The 16554-nt window shown below is 42.5% G+C and overlaps 4 protein-coding genes across 4 annotated transcripts in view; 3 read left to right on the forward strand and 1 right to left on the reverse strand.

Moving 5' to 3' along the window:
• SARC_02763 (hypothetical protein) overlaps positions 1–3713 on the forward strand; it is a 5912-nt gene extending 2199 nt beyond the window's left edge. Inside the window, exons 5-9 of the mRNA XM_014303465.1 lie at positions 457–545; positions 958–1074; positions 1458–1596; positions 2236–2455; positions 3057–3713. Coding sequence (XP_014158940.1) covers positions 457–545; positions 958–1074; positions 1458–1596; positions 2236–2455; positions 3057–3147 — 656 coding nt within the window. The 3' untranslated portion in view covers positions 3148–3713. The remainder of the gene's footprint in view (positions 1–456; positions 546–957; positions 1075–1457; positions 1597–2235; positions 2456–3056) is intronic.
• A 4139-nt stretch (positions 3714–7852) lies between these two features.
• The window catches only part of SARC_02764 (glycylpeptide N-tetradecanoyltransferase 1), a 9043-nt gene continuing 341 nt past the window's right edge, over positions 7853–16554 (reverse strand). The window contains exons 2-11 of the mRNA XM_014303466.1: positions 15226–15343; positions 14451–14702; positions 13669–13760; positions 13119–13235; positions 12600–12682; positions 12356–12443; positions 11566–11674; positions 11001–11150; positions 10545–10772; positions 7853–9686 (exon numbers count right to left, since the gene is read on the reverse strand). Of these exons, the coding sequence (XP_014158941.1) occupies positions 9564–9686; positions 10545–10772; positions 11001–11150; positions 11566–11674; positions 12356–12443; positions 12600–12682; positions 13119–13235; positions 13669–13760; positions 14451–14702; positions 15226–15261 (1278 nt within the window). The 5' untranslated portion in view covers positions 15262–15343 and the 3' untranslated portion in view covers positions 7853–9563. The remainder of the gene's footprint in view (positions 9687–10544; positions 10773–11000; positions 11151–11565; positions 11675–12355; positions 12444–12599; positions 12683–13118; positions 13236–13668; positions 13761–14450; positions 14703–15225; positions 15344–16554) is intronic.
• On the forward strand, positions 7883–8745 carry SARC_02765 (hypothetical protein; the record flags this gene model as incomplete). The annotated part of the gene is made up of 2 exons (XM_014303467.1): positions 7883–8547; positions 8592–8745. The coding sequence occupies 2 exons, from the start codon at positions 7883–7885 to the stop codon at positions 8743–8745; spliced, it is 819 nt and encodes a 272-aa protein (XP_014158942.1).
• Positions 8747–8971, forward strand: SARC_02766 (hypothetical protein; the record flags this gene model as incomplete). Its single annotated transcript, XM_014303468.1, has 1 exon — positions 8747–8971. One exon carries the CDS (start codon positions 8747–8749, stop codon positions 8969–8971), a length of 225 nt encoding a protein of 74 aa, XP_014158943.1.

The raw sequence follows: 16554 nt of genomic DNA on the forward strand, positions 1-16554 counted from the left end.
TGTATATGCGTGCATAAATTTCGATCGTGTTTGACTATTTACGTACATGTTACCAATTGCCTGCCACAATATGTTATAAAGCCATCTTGCAGATTCGAAGGCAACGTTCCCTATCCAATACAAAACATGTCTATGTAGGAATGCTTTCAATTCACAGGAGGTGATGTTTCGATGTAGTTTAATTCTGCAAGTCATATGGAAAAGTCTTACCAATTGTGTTCACACTTGAATATGGACATATACACATCCGCCGCTTCACCTACTTGTTCATACTTATCACGCGTCTGTGCCACGTTTTCCATGTACACTAGTATGCACCCTCACTCACACCCACACTCACATTCACGCTCGGGATCACCTTTGAATGAACACACACGTACATAGACACACACCAGGTTTTCTATCTTACATTGTAGTCTGTATCTTAACCCTTCGATGGTCTTTACACACAAACAGCCGAAGAAGATTCCGACGAGGAGGATGATCCCAGAAGAAATATAATCGAATCAGGTGGTGTTGAAGCCGTTGGCGCCGGGCTGCACAAGGTAGCGGAGTCTTTGCGTTGCTTGTACGCGATCGTATAGATAGGGATGTCCATATACTTGGGCGTATGTGGTATAGATATGGATGCCCATATACTTGTGCGTATGTGCATGTGTGCCTTTTTTGTGTAAATTATTCTGGAGAACGAGCGGATATTGACGGGATGAAAAGGTTTATGTATAGATTTTCCACCTTGTCATGTACTTCCATTGTGTGCTGTTTGTATTTCCACATGTGAGGTCCTATTCTGCTGTCACACAAAGTACACAAACCCGCATGTTAGCGACAGTCACCCCTCAGTGGGCAGTCGACGACATTCCTACGCACCCATCTAATTGCCTGACAAATGGTATTTCGAGTGTTACAAATACCATTTTTTTCTGATGTAGTTGACTGCGTGGTCGTTACTTGCAGGTGGTGGCTCCGAATATGATCTTCGAACACACAATGATTGCGTTCATCTCGGCAGACGCCATTCTGATGCCACTAGAAGCAACGGAGAAGAACACGGTTAAGCATCGTCTGCTACGTGTATGTCTATCCGCGGTTGCGTACATCAAGTGCCTGCACGTGTTCAAAAGTACTCTTCTCGTTGAGATGTAAGGCGCAAGCGTGTGCCGACCATCTACGAGAATCCGTAGAGTCAAGTAGAGATCAACACCCACCCTAATTTGTTCGGACTATATCAGCATCGACTTTTTTCGGTACACAAAGTACACTCTAAATATGTTATCGCTACGGAGGTTCGTCTCGGGATAGTTATCGGGACGGTTTCCAAGTACGCTTCACCCCACATCAACAATGCAGCTAGCTAGTCGACTCGTCGCACAGACTCAATTCTCTAAAAGTGGCAGACGTACTACCCATGGCATAGAGTTCTCTAACATGTTTCTACGAACACCGCGTGTACACAGATGGCTACTCATGATATGCGTGCCAGGCCTACCATCACGGCCGAGAAGAGGGCGTCTGTTGCCGGACGCAAGTCACTTGCTCGCTCCCGCACGCAGATGGGCTACGCAGCACGCGCCAGTGAGCCGTTCTTCCCTGGCGGTATGTAGACTTGTGATCTAGATGCTCTATGTGATCTAGATGCTGTATTTTGTGCATTGTTAGGGTATGTGATGGATTTATGTTAAGTAGATGCACCTTGACGGAGGCGTACATATGCATATGCATGCCTATCTGTTCATCTAGACTGTTTGTACGTGTGTGGCCGGGTTGCGTCTCGGTTGAAGTTGCCTGCCGATGTGCCTATTAGTGGATACAGCATTCGGTCTGTCACACCTTGGCTCCGGGCGAAATTAAATTATTCGTACACTGGGCGGCCTATCTGCTGATCTATTGTCGGTCAGCCGTCCCAGGTAGGCTGTACTGAGTGTCTGCAGCTCCTTTTGTGGTCCTGTGTCTGCAAAGCGCGCGGGGTTTACTATGATACGATGAATGGGTTTGCATGGCTAGACAATGGTGCGTCCGTTCCGTGTCTTGGCGTCTTCCCTGATATGGGAAACGTCTTTCTCCTGCACTCTTATGTATATACTGTCCGTTAGCTTGCGGATTGTTTCGGGTGTAGCTCGCGGTCTTTTCGCCGCTATATACCAGTATGATCACCGTATATTCATACATACGGTTGGATACACACGGCTCATTTCGTACCAGCTTATGTCGCCTACATTCTATCCACACACACAGGTGGAGGCCAATCGAGCGCTGAACTCCGACCAAGACATTCTGTAGCTACAGGCTCCAGACCGAGCATGCATGCACGCGCGTCTATGAATAGCACGCGAGAGTCGGCGTCTAAAACACCGGGTGGCGGGCCATCGCTAGTGCGCATGCGATCACAGAGCTCGGGGGCACATGGAAAGGGAAAGAAACGGAATCAACTGGGGCCTCGAACGTCGCTGTCAACGTATGTGACTTTTCATAGTAAGCATATATGGTTGGAGAATGTTTAAGAACGTCGCTGTCAAAGTATGTGACTTTTCATTGCAAGCATAGATGGTAGGCGGGTGTTTAAGCAGAGAGATAAAGGTGAAGGGGCTGACCCATCATGAGCATGCAGGCTACCCATTGATCGTGATCTGCAAGCAATCAGGTCCGCGCACACCTTTAGCTTAGTGTTTATGGCAGTATACTTCGAGTGATGTATGGAAGTTGGAGTATTTCTTGTATTGGGTTTGGACTGTAGCAGATGTGCTATGCTTAGCTACGTGAAGCATTTACATAGTCCGTCTACAAGAGTTGGAGAATATCGGTATTATCTTCTTTTAGGCTGGAATGCAGTGATATCGTATTCGAATCACTTGCGAAATACATAATTTGTTTATATCTTTAGCGTGTACAGCCACAATCGTCGATGTCAAATGTGAAACGCAAGCCGCATTGTCATACGTTCTCGGCCGAATGCGATACAGATAGATAGCTGTACATTCTGAATGCGATACAGATAGATAGTGGGCATAAGCTGCGTACTAATGAGATCTTCTCGTTCATTGCCCAACATTCCGCAGTCCCAACGGGCCCAATGTGGTGCGAAGGCAGGTCACATTCACACCCGAAACGGCGGAAGATAAAACCAACGCAAAGAGTCCGGATGAGTAGTCGTGTGTCTGTACTACCGACTGGGGTGGATATGATCTACGAGCTACTTGTGACTACCCGAGAATGTGACGCGTGGGCCGGGTAATATAAGGACGATCTTAGGTTGTTTTGCGTTCACCAGTTCCGATCCTGCCATGCCACGTTCGGAGCTGTAGTCCATCATAGCGCGTACGAGAACTTTTATGCGAGATTGCACTGACCATTTGCATGTATCTAATTGGTATACAAATGTATGTCTCCTATGCAAGTTTGCACTCACATATCTGATTGAATCTCTGTGAGATCCAGATATGAAACAGAAAAGTAATAGTCCAGTGCGACACATCATTAAGAAACAGGCCTACGCTATCGCAATTGAAAATCCCATCAAAGTGCAAACAACAGACATTGCAATTTAATCTGCATTTTTTATTGTAAAATTATAGTCGAATAGACGGCGCAAAGAACCCACAAAAGCAGGCACAAGTCACGGATGAACATGTGAAGTTTTTTTTGACAATCATGGCGCCATCGCTCGTGACACAGTACAGTTTGACCCTAATAGCTGGGCAACGTTCCACGACAAGGATACTTATTGCTTCTGAACGCTGTCCATTTTATGTACTAGCAAGCTAAATTCACGGAACGCTGCTAAGGTACTCAAATAGAGCTGATTGTATTATCATGGCAATTGTCCAACAAAGTTGGTTTTGCTTCGGAAGATCCATTTATTTTAACTACTCGAGCACGAATAGTACTATGGTTTAAGCATTCATCTCTCCTTAGGCTCGGCATTTCTTCTTTTAAGCTTTTAGCATTGGCTAAAACTATGTAGATAATTATTGTCATTCCATGTGTATTAGTTTAGTACCTATATTGGCATCAGGGAATCGCGAATTCTGTGGGTAACTGAAACAAATATAAGCCACAATTTTTGGCAGCATGTAGACCAGGTACAGGTTTGATGGGTGATTCATATCTACACCCTACCGCGCCCAAAGCTATCTACACACAAGGGTGCGTTAAAACCGTGTACACAGGAGTTACTATAGCTCGCCAACTGGGACAGTTTGGTTAGCAACTCTGTGATTCTACCGATATCGATTAGGAGCGCGTCTCTCAGTATAGACGCATGCGACCGAACTGCGATTCCAATACATGATTGCACCCAATGACGGAAGTCTCTGCTCGAAATAACGAAAACGCTGTATCTAGTCAACGCCAACGGTAGATATATGATACAAACAATCCCATTTGGCACAGTCTCGCTGATGACGCAGTTCCAGACACCAGGAGATGTTCATTGCACAAATTACGTGTTCCGATAGCATTATTCCGCACCACAGGCATGCACCTGGGAGACAATGGCTGGCTTGAGTGTTTTTAGTATATGAAGTATAGATAGAAGGATATCTCGCTTTTATACTGCTATCGCCGACTGTCATCGGTCTAGAAATTAAAAGTATGGATCCATCATGCAGGATACAAAGTATCAACCACAACTCCGGGGTCCGAACCATCTATACTAGAATATGTATGTAATGTTACTATGTAATGAGCTGTCACAAGTATAAACTGCCAAGCAAGTAATATGACCTGTGTACATGATCTATGTGAATAAAAAGGCGGACCTCAGCATACAGTGACGGCGTGTCGGGCTGTCGGCTACGCCTACCACAGTCCACACTGCTGTCTGCCCGCCACTGCCAGCTACTACCCTGGAGGTGAGACTTCATCGCTTCGGACTTCAGTCTTAATAATAAGTCTTCAGTCTTCAAGCTTCAGACTTGTGAGAGTCTGAGGCTCTTATTAGCCTCATTGAGGTTTCACTGTTTGTGTTTCAGTCTTTCAGAAGATCTGAGGGCCTGGCCCTGAGCCCTGCGGCCACCGGCCATAGCCTCCGGCCGACCGGCCCATAGGCCATAGGACATAGGCCCATATCTCAATCTTTTATCTCATATGTAGAGGAGAGCTCAACACGGTACGATATGTTCACATAAGGACAACGTAAAGACGAATATTTATAAAGGATAAACGTTATAATGTTTTGGGGGTCAAATATAGTGAAATTTTAAAAATTGCACCTGCCATGTGCACCTATTTCAAACGAAACGGACCATTTAGCTTAAATTCACTGTCACTGCTGGTGGCTATTTCTGGCGCCAAAATTTAAGAACACAATCGGATCATGGTATGACCTCATGAATGTACCCAGTTATATGGGAGATAGACTATATGGTAAATAAAAGTTTAACGTAAATCGATATTTATGTTATTATTAACTGCTGGTGGCTATTTCTGGCGCCAAAATTTAAGAACACAATCGGATCATGGTATGACCTCATGAATGTACCTAGTTATATGGGAGATAGACTATATGGTAAATAAAAGTTTAACGTAAATCGATATTTATGTTATTATTATAAACGTTATATCGGATAACGTTTTTAGCATAGATGTAGAGTCATATGATATCTAAATAGTACATATCTATATTCTATCAACCTCACTGACCTCACTCCGAGTCCTCAACTCCTCATTCACTCCTCTCAGGACCCTATGTATGCACTTAAATGCAGGCTATCCTAACTTCCTAAGGCTCGGGTAACCAGCCAGTCCCAGTCTCCCAGAGTCCCAGGGGCCTGACTCCTGAGGGCTGGGGAGGACTGAGCGCCTGTTCAACATATATCACCAGTCTCTTTTTAACTCGGATACTATCCGGATTTCAAATTTTTGGCCCAAAAACAAAAAAGTGGAATCCGGATGCTATCCGAGTTACAAGGGGTATATTATAAACCAACCGATTGCTATATTAATAAATAGAATATCCAAGAAACAAACGAACGCTATTTGTAGAGAATAGAAAACTGACTATAGGCCCTGAAGACAATTTTTCGATGGCATGAATACTTTTTGTTTTATGTCCGTAGTAAACGTAGACTATGTTGTATCATGATTAGTGCTATTTACATACACAAATACACACCAGCATGAGTGATAGGGGACGCGAAATAAAATAAATAAAAATCTCAAACTCAGATTGGATACATATTAAACATTTCAACCCCATTTCTGATGGATAATTTCCTAAAATTAATTTTAAGTTGTATCCCTGACCTGAAATAAAATCAGATTCCAAAATTAGAACCAATGAATTTACAGATATACGAATTTGATTTGGTATTTTCATAAGTCAGATACTATCCGACTTATAGGTGCTAATTAAAATTTGTACTGAGTTTGGCTTACTTTCAAAATTTATAAAGTTAGTATGATTTGTACTGAAAATTACGTAAGTCGGATACTATCCGAGATAGCAAAAGGGACTGGTGATATTTGACGAAAAATTTACACGCCCTCTCGATTTTAGCCTTTTTAGGGTCTCGTCGTCAGTGGAAACATGACCCTCTCAGTCTCAGAGAGGAGAGAGAGATGAAAAATATAAATACCACAACAGTCAACAGACTAAAAAGTCACCCAAATCCTGATTCCTGAAATTCAGAGGGCCGTGAAAATTGCCAAGAGTGGTAGTGCGATGTATGAGACTTTGAAAGTGTGCATAGTAACGGGAATGCAACACGTTCAAAATTACGCACAAAAAAAACATATAAAATTCAAAGCTATACGGATAACATCATTGGCTCAGACAACAATCTGAAGTTCAACAGTTGTCATCCGGAATTCCGGAATGTCTTGTGAATAGTATCCGAGTGGCGGTATGAGTCATAGACTCATAGCGCTATTTGAGTATCTTTATAAACTAAAACTTTGTCAGAAAAAAAAAATGCCGAACAAACATAGTTCTTTTGTTTATTAAACTTTATTGCATTTAATGAAGGGACTCGACTCTCAAGAACTTGATATGTATGCAAATACATATGTATTTTTAAAATATGTAACATGTAGTGCTGTGTCGTATGTAGTGCTGTGGCAGCTGTGCAAATAATTCAGATTTGTCGATGTGAGTGAAGCAGAAAGCCTCTATTTAAACCTTCGAGAGTAATCCACCAATTTTGTGGGGCTTATGAGCAGTGAGTCATGTACACGATTGATTTTGCCTGCCGTTTACCTAGTTTGAAGTTAATTTCCAAATTTTTGAAGTCAATTTTTCGCCGGTTGCTATTTAAAAGCCTCCGGCAGCTGACCAGATCTACCAATACACAAACAATACAGACAATTAGTATTCACATAAGTAGATGTCACTTTCAAAATCTCTACGATCTCTTCCTGCTTCTACTAAGCAGGTCTACGACTATGTGGTTGTCGGTGGCGGAAGCGCCGGTTGTGTAATGGCCAATCGCCTCTCATCTAATCCCAAAGTACGAGTGGCTCTACTAGAGACAGGGTCAGACGATAACACACCGTTCATTCGCAACCCCAGTGCTTACTTCTGGACTGTTCCCCACGGTAGAAAGTATAATCACCGGTATTTTACTACACCTCAGAAGCATTGCAAAGGTAAAATCATGTTTCAGCCCGTGGTCGTGGTATTGGTGGTTCCTCTGCCATCAATGCTACGGTATACATTCGCGGACTGAAATACGATTTCACGAACTTGTGGGCTGGGGAAGGTAAATGCCAAGGCTGGGAGTGGGAGAATGTGCTTCCTCTCTTTAAGCAGTTAAAATACAATGATTTACGAATGACCCATACCACGGCACTGAGGGACCTCTCAAGGTACGAACGCAGATACATATCGACCGGTACACTGAGCGCATTGTCAAAGCAGGCAATGAATTAGGATGGAAAACCAGCAATGGTTGCCTTTCTGACCCCAGAGGTCCGAGCTCGTCCAAATCTGGATGTTATTGTCGACGCTCATACCACAAAGGTACTCACAGACGGCAAACGTGCGACTGGAGTACATGCAGTGGTATCCGGCAGCGCAGATGCTGCCAACTCGGTAACATTCGAAGCAACGAATGATGTTGTCCTGTGCGGTGGCGCGTTTAACAGTCCACAGTTACGTATGCTTTCAGGAATTGGCCCCAAGGAGCAGCTTAATAGGCACGGAATTGATGTAGTACATGAATTGCCTGGAGTGGGCCAGAATCTTCAGGATCATGCCGACATCGCCGTGAATGCAAAAACTTCGAGAATAGGCATGCCGCTGCAAATCGGGCTCACCAACTTACAAAGTCAGATTAAGCACCTTTTCCTAGCTATTTTTAAGAAAGAAGGGGCATTCGTGGGAGATAATGAATTTGTCGGCTCATTCTTCAAAAGCAAGCCTGGCATTCCCGCTAACGATATCCAAATGCATGTCGCACCCTTTTACTACAAAGATCATGGTGCCACTTTAAGATACGGTGGTGGTCTTACAGCCAAATCGTGCTATATGAGGCCCGAGTCTCGCGGCACGGTCGCTCTGAATTCGGTTAACCCAATGGAGGGGCCACTCATTGACCCCAATATTACGATGTGCCCGCCGACTTTGATCCCATGGTTGCTGCAGTACGAAAAAGCATCGAGTCGATTCAATCCAAGGCCCTAGCAGAAGATAACCTGGCGACCTGTGGATATGGCGACAAGGATGTTAACAACCTTACCGACAGCGACATCAAGGAGTTTCTGCGCGAGAATATCGAATCCATCTACCACCCAGTATCTACTTGGTAAAATGGGTCCATCATCAGACCCCATGGCAGTAGTGGATCACTCCAATGGCCTTAAAGTACACGGCATGGAAGGACTAATGGTTATCGATGCCTCCGTAATGCCCACAGTGGTATCTGGAAACACCAATGCACCTACCACGGTAATAGCTCAGAAAGCTTACAATCAAATGGTTGGTGCAGATAGAGTCGTCGATGTCCCTGATGAACCATTGTCAGCTAGCCAATAGTAAGTCGTGATGACATGTCTTCGGTCTTTTTCAATCCACGTACATTGCTTTAAACATTACATATAACATAGACACAATTAAAATAAACACAGTTGATCTACGAATGAATCTCCATTACAGATCTTTACAATTTAAGATATATGTATGAAGTTGTGTGCACAGAAGAGCCAACCTCATTTAATTTGATCGAGTGTCAATGTATACAAGCAAAAATACGTAAATATGAGCATGAAAAATGAAAATGTGTATGTTAAGTACACACACACTATATATATATAGGCGATATAATATTTGCACCAAGTGGACCACAGCGCCGCTATATAATTCATATATTTAACACGTTTCCAATTCATATTGTAGTTCTCATCCACAATAGTTAGCGTTGTCAGTTACGCTGCGTTGTTATCACTATGTATGATCGCCTTGCGAATTTAAAACTTTATCGTTCCAGGACATGCTAATCTACCACAGCCGTGCTTCAATACCGACAGATACTTGAATAATCAAACCAAAGCATTTGTGTTGACGGAGACATGTCTCCTCGGCCAGATTTGTCACAGTGACCGCAAGCAACCCCAAGAAACGTCGAAGATCACAACATTACTAGCCCAACTTCTTTGCTTTGGATCGTGGGACAAGCATAGTTGTACAGGTAGTACTGCAGAGTACCGTCTCCGATACCGAACTTCAGTTCCTTGAGCACCTTTCCGTTCTCCTGTTAGTAGATTAAGAATTAGAGTGTCACATACTGCATTCGTATTTGTCGAAAAGCGCGGAAAGGGTCTATTGTGAATACCTCATTATGTATGTGTCTTGTACATCACCCCTTGAATTCCAGAGTCATTTCTGTGCTGGTGAAGCGAAAGTTCTAGACGCGATGAGTGTAGATATCGTGTTAACAAATCGAAAACAGCAACTTGGGAATTCTGCATAATGCAAGGAGTATAAAAACATTTTGCGACTACCCAGAGGTTCAGAAGCATACACGCTCACCGGAACACAACGTCGGAGAGTGTTGATTACACAAATTGCCATAAGATAACTGAGTCTTCACACACAGATTTCGGTGCGTTCTGGGGCGATATTAACACTGACGAGCATCCACACACTACGAACGCGAATGCGCTTTGCGCGAGAATGATTCCGAATCCCACTACCATTCGATGAAAATCAATAAAGAATGAGACAACTGTAAACTTTTGAAGAGTACTGAACGTTTGACCCCGCGCACAGCTAGCGTCCTCACATTTGGGCCACTACAACAATCAATCTCACGAGAAACTCGGGCATCATTTTGTATTATCCCGGACTCGCTTTTAGATAGTAAGGCCGCATAACCTGTAAGCATCCGCAAGACACTGTAATCAATATTCAAGGCTTACACAAGTGGACAACCACTTAAACACAGGTTGAAAAAGGTCCTGTCATCAACAGGTGACATGAGCCAGCCATGTGACAAACATCCAGTTCCGTTGCAAGCACAAGTACGTCACGCTAATCATATCTAAACAGCAACGTTAGACACGACACACATATACATTGGCTTATACACATGGACAGAATGCTAGCTTACCTGGAGATCCAAAGCATTGAACACGTCGAACTTCTTGCCCTGCGCGAGTGTGAGAGCATCGTTCATCAGCTGCAACAGGGGTGTCTTGTTAGGCACATGGTAGAACGAGTAAGCAGCCTTGAGCGTCGAATGACGCGGGTGGCCTATCACCGTTGAGCTCAGAGTATAGAACGAGGTAAGATCCGTCAGTTCTTTTGTCTCGGGGTCTTCTACTACGTATGCGTCGACCTGCAGTTGGAAACACATGGAAATATTTGAGAGCCACCCAGTATCATTTGTCCACCATAAGATTATATAGAGGGACCGACGGCCTAATTAGCAGTACCAGAAAAACAGTAAGCGGAACAGCACGAGATGCCGTTGATAGATTCTCTGCGAAATTTCAATTCAGTCTCTTTCGACACATCAACTTCAGAGAATATTCACTAATTGTCAAAAGAGCAGTAAGAAGCATACCACTTCATCCTTGGGGATCAGCCAGTGTGCAATCTCATCTTCCGTGAAGATTGGGTGTAGCACGAACTTGTTAAGGTACGTGTTGAGCATTTCGGTTACCGCTGGTACATCCCTCGCCTCCATTGGGCGCAGGCCGGGGGTGACTGTTGCCTACAAGATTGTAGAGGCAAAACAATGTTTTAGTATTAATGCACATGTACCTACAACATGCACAGTTCACCTACGAGGACTGCAATTGACAGGAAACGAGAACAATATAAATTCAACTCCGGCTCCAACACGCTCATAACTTTGTGCTGTAAGGAAATGGGTACAGGAAGAGGTTGCAGTCGGCCAATCCAGACTGAATATTGATATATACAAACGTGTCACAAATTGATGGATTATACTCATACACACACCCACACACGAATATATATATATATCTAAAAAATAACAAATATATATATATCTAAAAAATAACATATATATATATATATGCATACATACATATGCAAATACTTACTTCTATACAAGAAAGTAGTATCATGTGTAAATCCAAAACAGGGTTGTTCATCCGACATACCGTGGGAAGTTTGTAGTGTTTGATCATGCGCTGCATTGTCATGCTTGCCGGCAAGTGAGAGAATCGCACATCAACCAATTTCTTCGGATTCAACGATCGATGCCAATACCTGGAGGAGGAGAAAAGTAACGATGACAATGGTTGCACGTATTGAGACACGCCCGCTTAAAAAATTTGGCTCTTAATCAAATGTTCGGAACGGATTGTAAGCGAAGGCTCCTTCGATATTTGTGAATCATCATCTATATATTCATCACAAAACCAGCGGATAATATAAACGATGCATCGCTTGACGGCTCACCAAACGATAGAATAGTATACACACGCGAATCTCCAGCCAACAGGAATACAGTCTACTACTATTAGATACATCACAGGAGTCACGCTCTTAGTACAACGACGTACAAGAGTATTGTATATAATTGCATACACACGCGAATCTCCAGCCAACAGAAATACAGTCTACTACGATTAGATACATCACAGGAGTCACGCTCTTAGTACAACGACGAACAAGAGTATCGTATATAATTGTATACACACGAGAATCTCCAGCCAACAGAAATACAATCTACTACGATTAGATACATCACAGGAGTCACGCTCTTAGTATAACGACGAACAAGAGTACGTATATAATTGTATACACACGCGAATCTTCAGCCAACAGAAATAAAGTCTACTACGATTAAATACATCACAGGAGTCACCTCTTATTACAACGGCGAACAAGATTACGTATATTGGGCGGCTCCCCCGATTTCGGAACAATAACATCCAGAACAATTACCTGCACGAGCCCACAGGAGTAGGGAGAAAGACACCGGCGGTGAACGCAGCCTGGAAGATGCCGGTCAGGTGAACTCGGCGAGTGATTTCTGATAGTACACGAGGGAAAGTAAAGTCAGACGTGCCAGCGACGCACCCACCAATGTTGCTTGGTTGGTGGAGTACAAAATCACATCCTCGAAACAAACGAGGCCGCAGAATATATGTGATTGCAAGCGTTAAATAGGAAAGCCTGTCACGCTTACCTTTGATTAGCACTGGTGCCAGTCGTTTTGCTCTGAGCTTCTTATGGACACACAGGAAATTAATTTCGACCATTTTGTTCTCTCTATTGAGGGTTTCGAATTATTCCGTGAGTGAGATGAATCATAAGGTGAAGAAATGGGTGTGCATTGTGAGTGAGATGAATCATAAGGTGAAGAAATACGTGTGCATTGGCAGGTTTTCAAATGCCAGTACACACCGTATCTGCGATATTGAGGGCCAGTGAACTCATCGACACTTATTGATACAACTACTTCTGCAAATAGGTACGAATACAATGATACCTCGTAGGCTCAGCACACCACCGAACAAAACGACATGAATACTGTCGTGCAGGACACTGTGTTCTCCGAATGAGAAGGCAATATGATGCTGAACGTAAAATAAACTTGACTGTACGTTGCAGACTCTCCCAAACAAATAGGACGCTAAAGGACGCCAGCGCATAGCAGACAACTCGATGTCTGATGTTATTTGGATACGTGAGGTATATCACATACTTGTCATGGACTTGGATATGGGCTGGTGTAGCGCTGATGAATCCTACAACCTTTTTGCTCTCCTGTGCCCGGACGCATAGATGCCAGCTCCTCAGCCACCCGGGAGGTTTGAGCGCCCTGTGGACATGGTTGCGTTTTGGTTGAGTTTCTCGAGGTTTCATGAAGGAAAATTGACCCGCTATATAGGCACATAGAACAGTTGCTAGAGACTTAATAGAGGACAGTCTTAGACTTCTCAGAAATGGTGGTACTTGCTCAACATGGATATTGTATTCGAGCTCGACCTATAGACTAAGTGTGCGAGTAAGTATGAATTCGGGCACTCAGAGATTTGTGAAGATTGTGTCGACTTACATGTTGAAGATTGGAAGGATAAACTTAGTAAATTGATGCGGGTGCAACAATGCGTGACATATCCTTTGTGAGTACGCCAGTCAAATAGAATGCCACACAGATGTAACTTCTTAGACTGTTGAACAATATGCTCAATACGTGCAGCTAAGACTGTGTACTAGACGTCCGGCGGTATGTCACATTACAAGCCACATACCAGCGCAAGAACTTCTTCGAGTACTCGAATCGGAACATTGCTTCGCCATCCTCGACGTAATTCTCATTCAATAGGTCATAAACGGCATCCAGCTATGAATAGGGAGTCATCAAACTTGCATGGATGAGTACGTTATTTTTGACCACAGTTAATACACGTTTAAAATCTACCCCAAATGTTGCCCACTTAAGCTATTTGATTACAGTGCACGAGAAACACGCGCGTTACACTATTCGCCGTCCCACAATCCATGCCACCTTCAATTACAGTATGTATTCTCAATAAGGGTAGGTGTCAGTCCAAAATTGCAATGGCCGATTTGGTAGACCTCTGTCATGCCATCATCGCATTATTACTCAAATCCTTGCTCAGGATACTACCATATTCTTGAGCCTATGGCCAAGAGAGTAGATCAAGCCATTTCCACTTGTTTAGTGTCCCATCCACATGTTGACCATGTACGTTCCACAAACAAGGGGCTCGTTCCGTTTGATTTGTACCACATAACGCCACTGCCCAAGCACTCAACGGGATAAAGTTAAACACATGATGAAGAACCAGAACGTAGCGCACACATATAATAAAACCCGACACACAGCACCATGGGCCTGTCGATATCACTGGCATAATACCTCCTCTACTGTTTTATCAGCCCGATTAACCCCCGTCTAATCGACCCCCTTTCCTTTCACTTGAAGTAGGACCACCTGACTCAGGCGGACATGTATACGACACAGGCGTGTATTTATGTGAATAAGCGAGCAGAGGGAAGCGCCACATACCTCTTCGGGTTGGTCGATGTCAGTAGCGTACCACTCGTACCCATCTGGCAAGTTAAGCGGTTCCTGTCTGATCTCCCCGTCTTCCTTATTGGGCTCAATGGGTCCTGTCTCGCGCTTCTCGGCGCTCTCCACAACCCGTTTACCAAGCTGAGGAACTGGTTGTGTTTTCCAGAACTTGAAGTCACGCACCTGGGCTTCCTCGGCGGTGCTGGGTGCGGTTGGGGGACGCGCCATGGTCATCGCCTCGTAGCTCTGTATTCGTACAAAAAAGAAGATGTGGATCAGATACACGATACCATCTCCCAATTAATGGGCGCTGATAAAGATCAATACACGGGTTCCTGTGATAAGCGCACAGAAATGCACTACAGCATAGCTTCCCTGGAAACGCATCCGAGGTAAGCTTTAGTGTGCAGGGTAGCCCTACATACATGTGCAGTAGCTTGCAAATAATTCATTGATTACTTACGGTTGAATTGGTATATATATATATATATATATATATAATAACGCACATCGGTTACTCTGATGCGAGATATATATACTGGACCCACACACGACTTAATATAAGTCGATTCCAGACTGCAAAACTAACGCGTTTGTCATAGGCAACTGTTAAAACAATGTAACGTAATCTTGACAAAACGATATCTTCAAGAACTGATTGTTTTGTCGGCTATATACCAGGTCCTTTTGATAAAAGGCTGGTGTCCGAATTCATATGAGCACAGACTTAAACATACGACAATCATGTATCGAACGCACTAGAGATTACCTTTTGTATCTGCTGAATCCTGAGAATAGTGTCCATGTCTACACCTGGGGGTAGAACACCTGGTGGCAAAGTTACTCCGCCCGACGGCTCGCCATTTGCAGAGGCATCTGACTGGTCACTACGCGATGATACAGGATGTCACTATCGGCAGGTGAAGAGATGCCCAAGTGTGGTTCTCTAGTGATAATAAATTACATTTGCTGTATTGCTGATTGGAGATTCAGCTTAAGTAAACACTATTATATTGAAGGTTCTCTTTGGAAGATCGCGTACACAAGCAATGAAGTATTTGTGCGCTTGGAGCATATCTTCCACAAATTGCAATAGCCGCCCCAGACGACCGCCTTGTCATATGTGTATTACGGTCTTAGAATCGGGAAAGGGACGGCCAATGAAAATGACCTCCGGATAATGAATATAGTACACGAAACAAAACAGAGGTACAGATAACAAGCTAACTTGAATATGTACTTCTACGGTGTAGTAGTTATTGTAACGTATTCGTAAAACAGAACCAACGATGAATAAATCAATTCAAACACGCGCAACTAACTAACTAGGTACACATACACACTTATCTAATTTATATATATATACACACTCACAAATATATATATATATATATACGCACTCACACACAATATGCGTGCATATATACACATGTATAAATTATAGATAAACATAAATATATATATACATACAAAGATACATAAATACAAGTACACCCATACGCATATATATATATGAACACACACACACACACACACACATATATATATATAAATATCCATATATACACACACACACACGCACACAAATATCTATATGCAGTGCATATATATATATATACATATACATATATATAAACATATTATATATGTATATATATATATACAAACACACACACACACTTATATATATATAAATATAGATACATAGATACATATATACATATAACACTTATATATATATATATGCATATATCTGCAAATGTATATATATAAATATAGATACACACACATATATATGTATATAATAATAATAATAATATAATAACAATATATAATAATAATAATAATATAACAATATAATAATATATAATAATAATAATAATAATAATAAGAATAGTAATAATAATGATTATATACATATACATAGACATATATATATATATATATATATATTTACACACACACACATATATATACATACATATATATGTATATACATATATATATATATATTGGTATATATATATATATATATATCGTATAACTGTATAATGTATGCTATACGAAGTTATTACGCTTCTACTAAGGCAGGTCTACA

This window comes from Sphaeroforma arctica, assembly GCF_001186125.1.
Source record: "Sphaeroforma arctica JP610 unplaced genomic scaffold supercont1.128, whole genome shotgun sequence".
Classification (NCBI taxonomy): Eukaryota; class Ichthyosporea; order Ichthyophonida; genus Sphaeroforma; species Sphaeroforma arctica.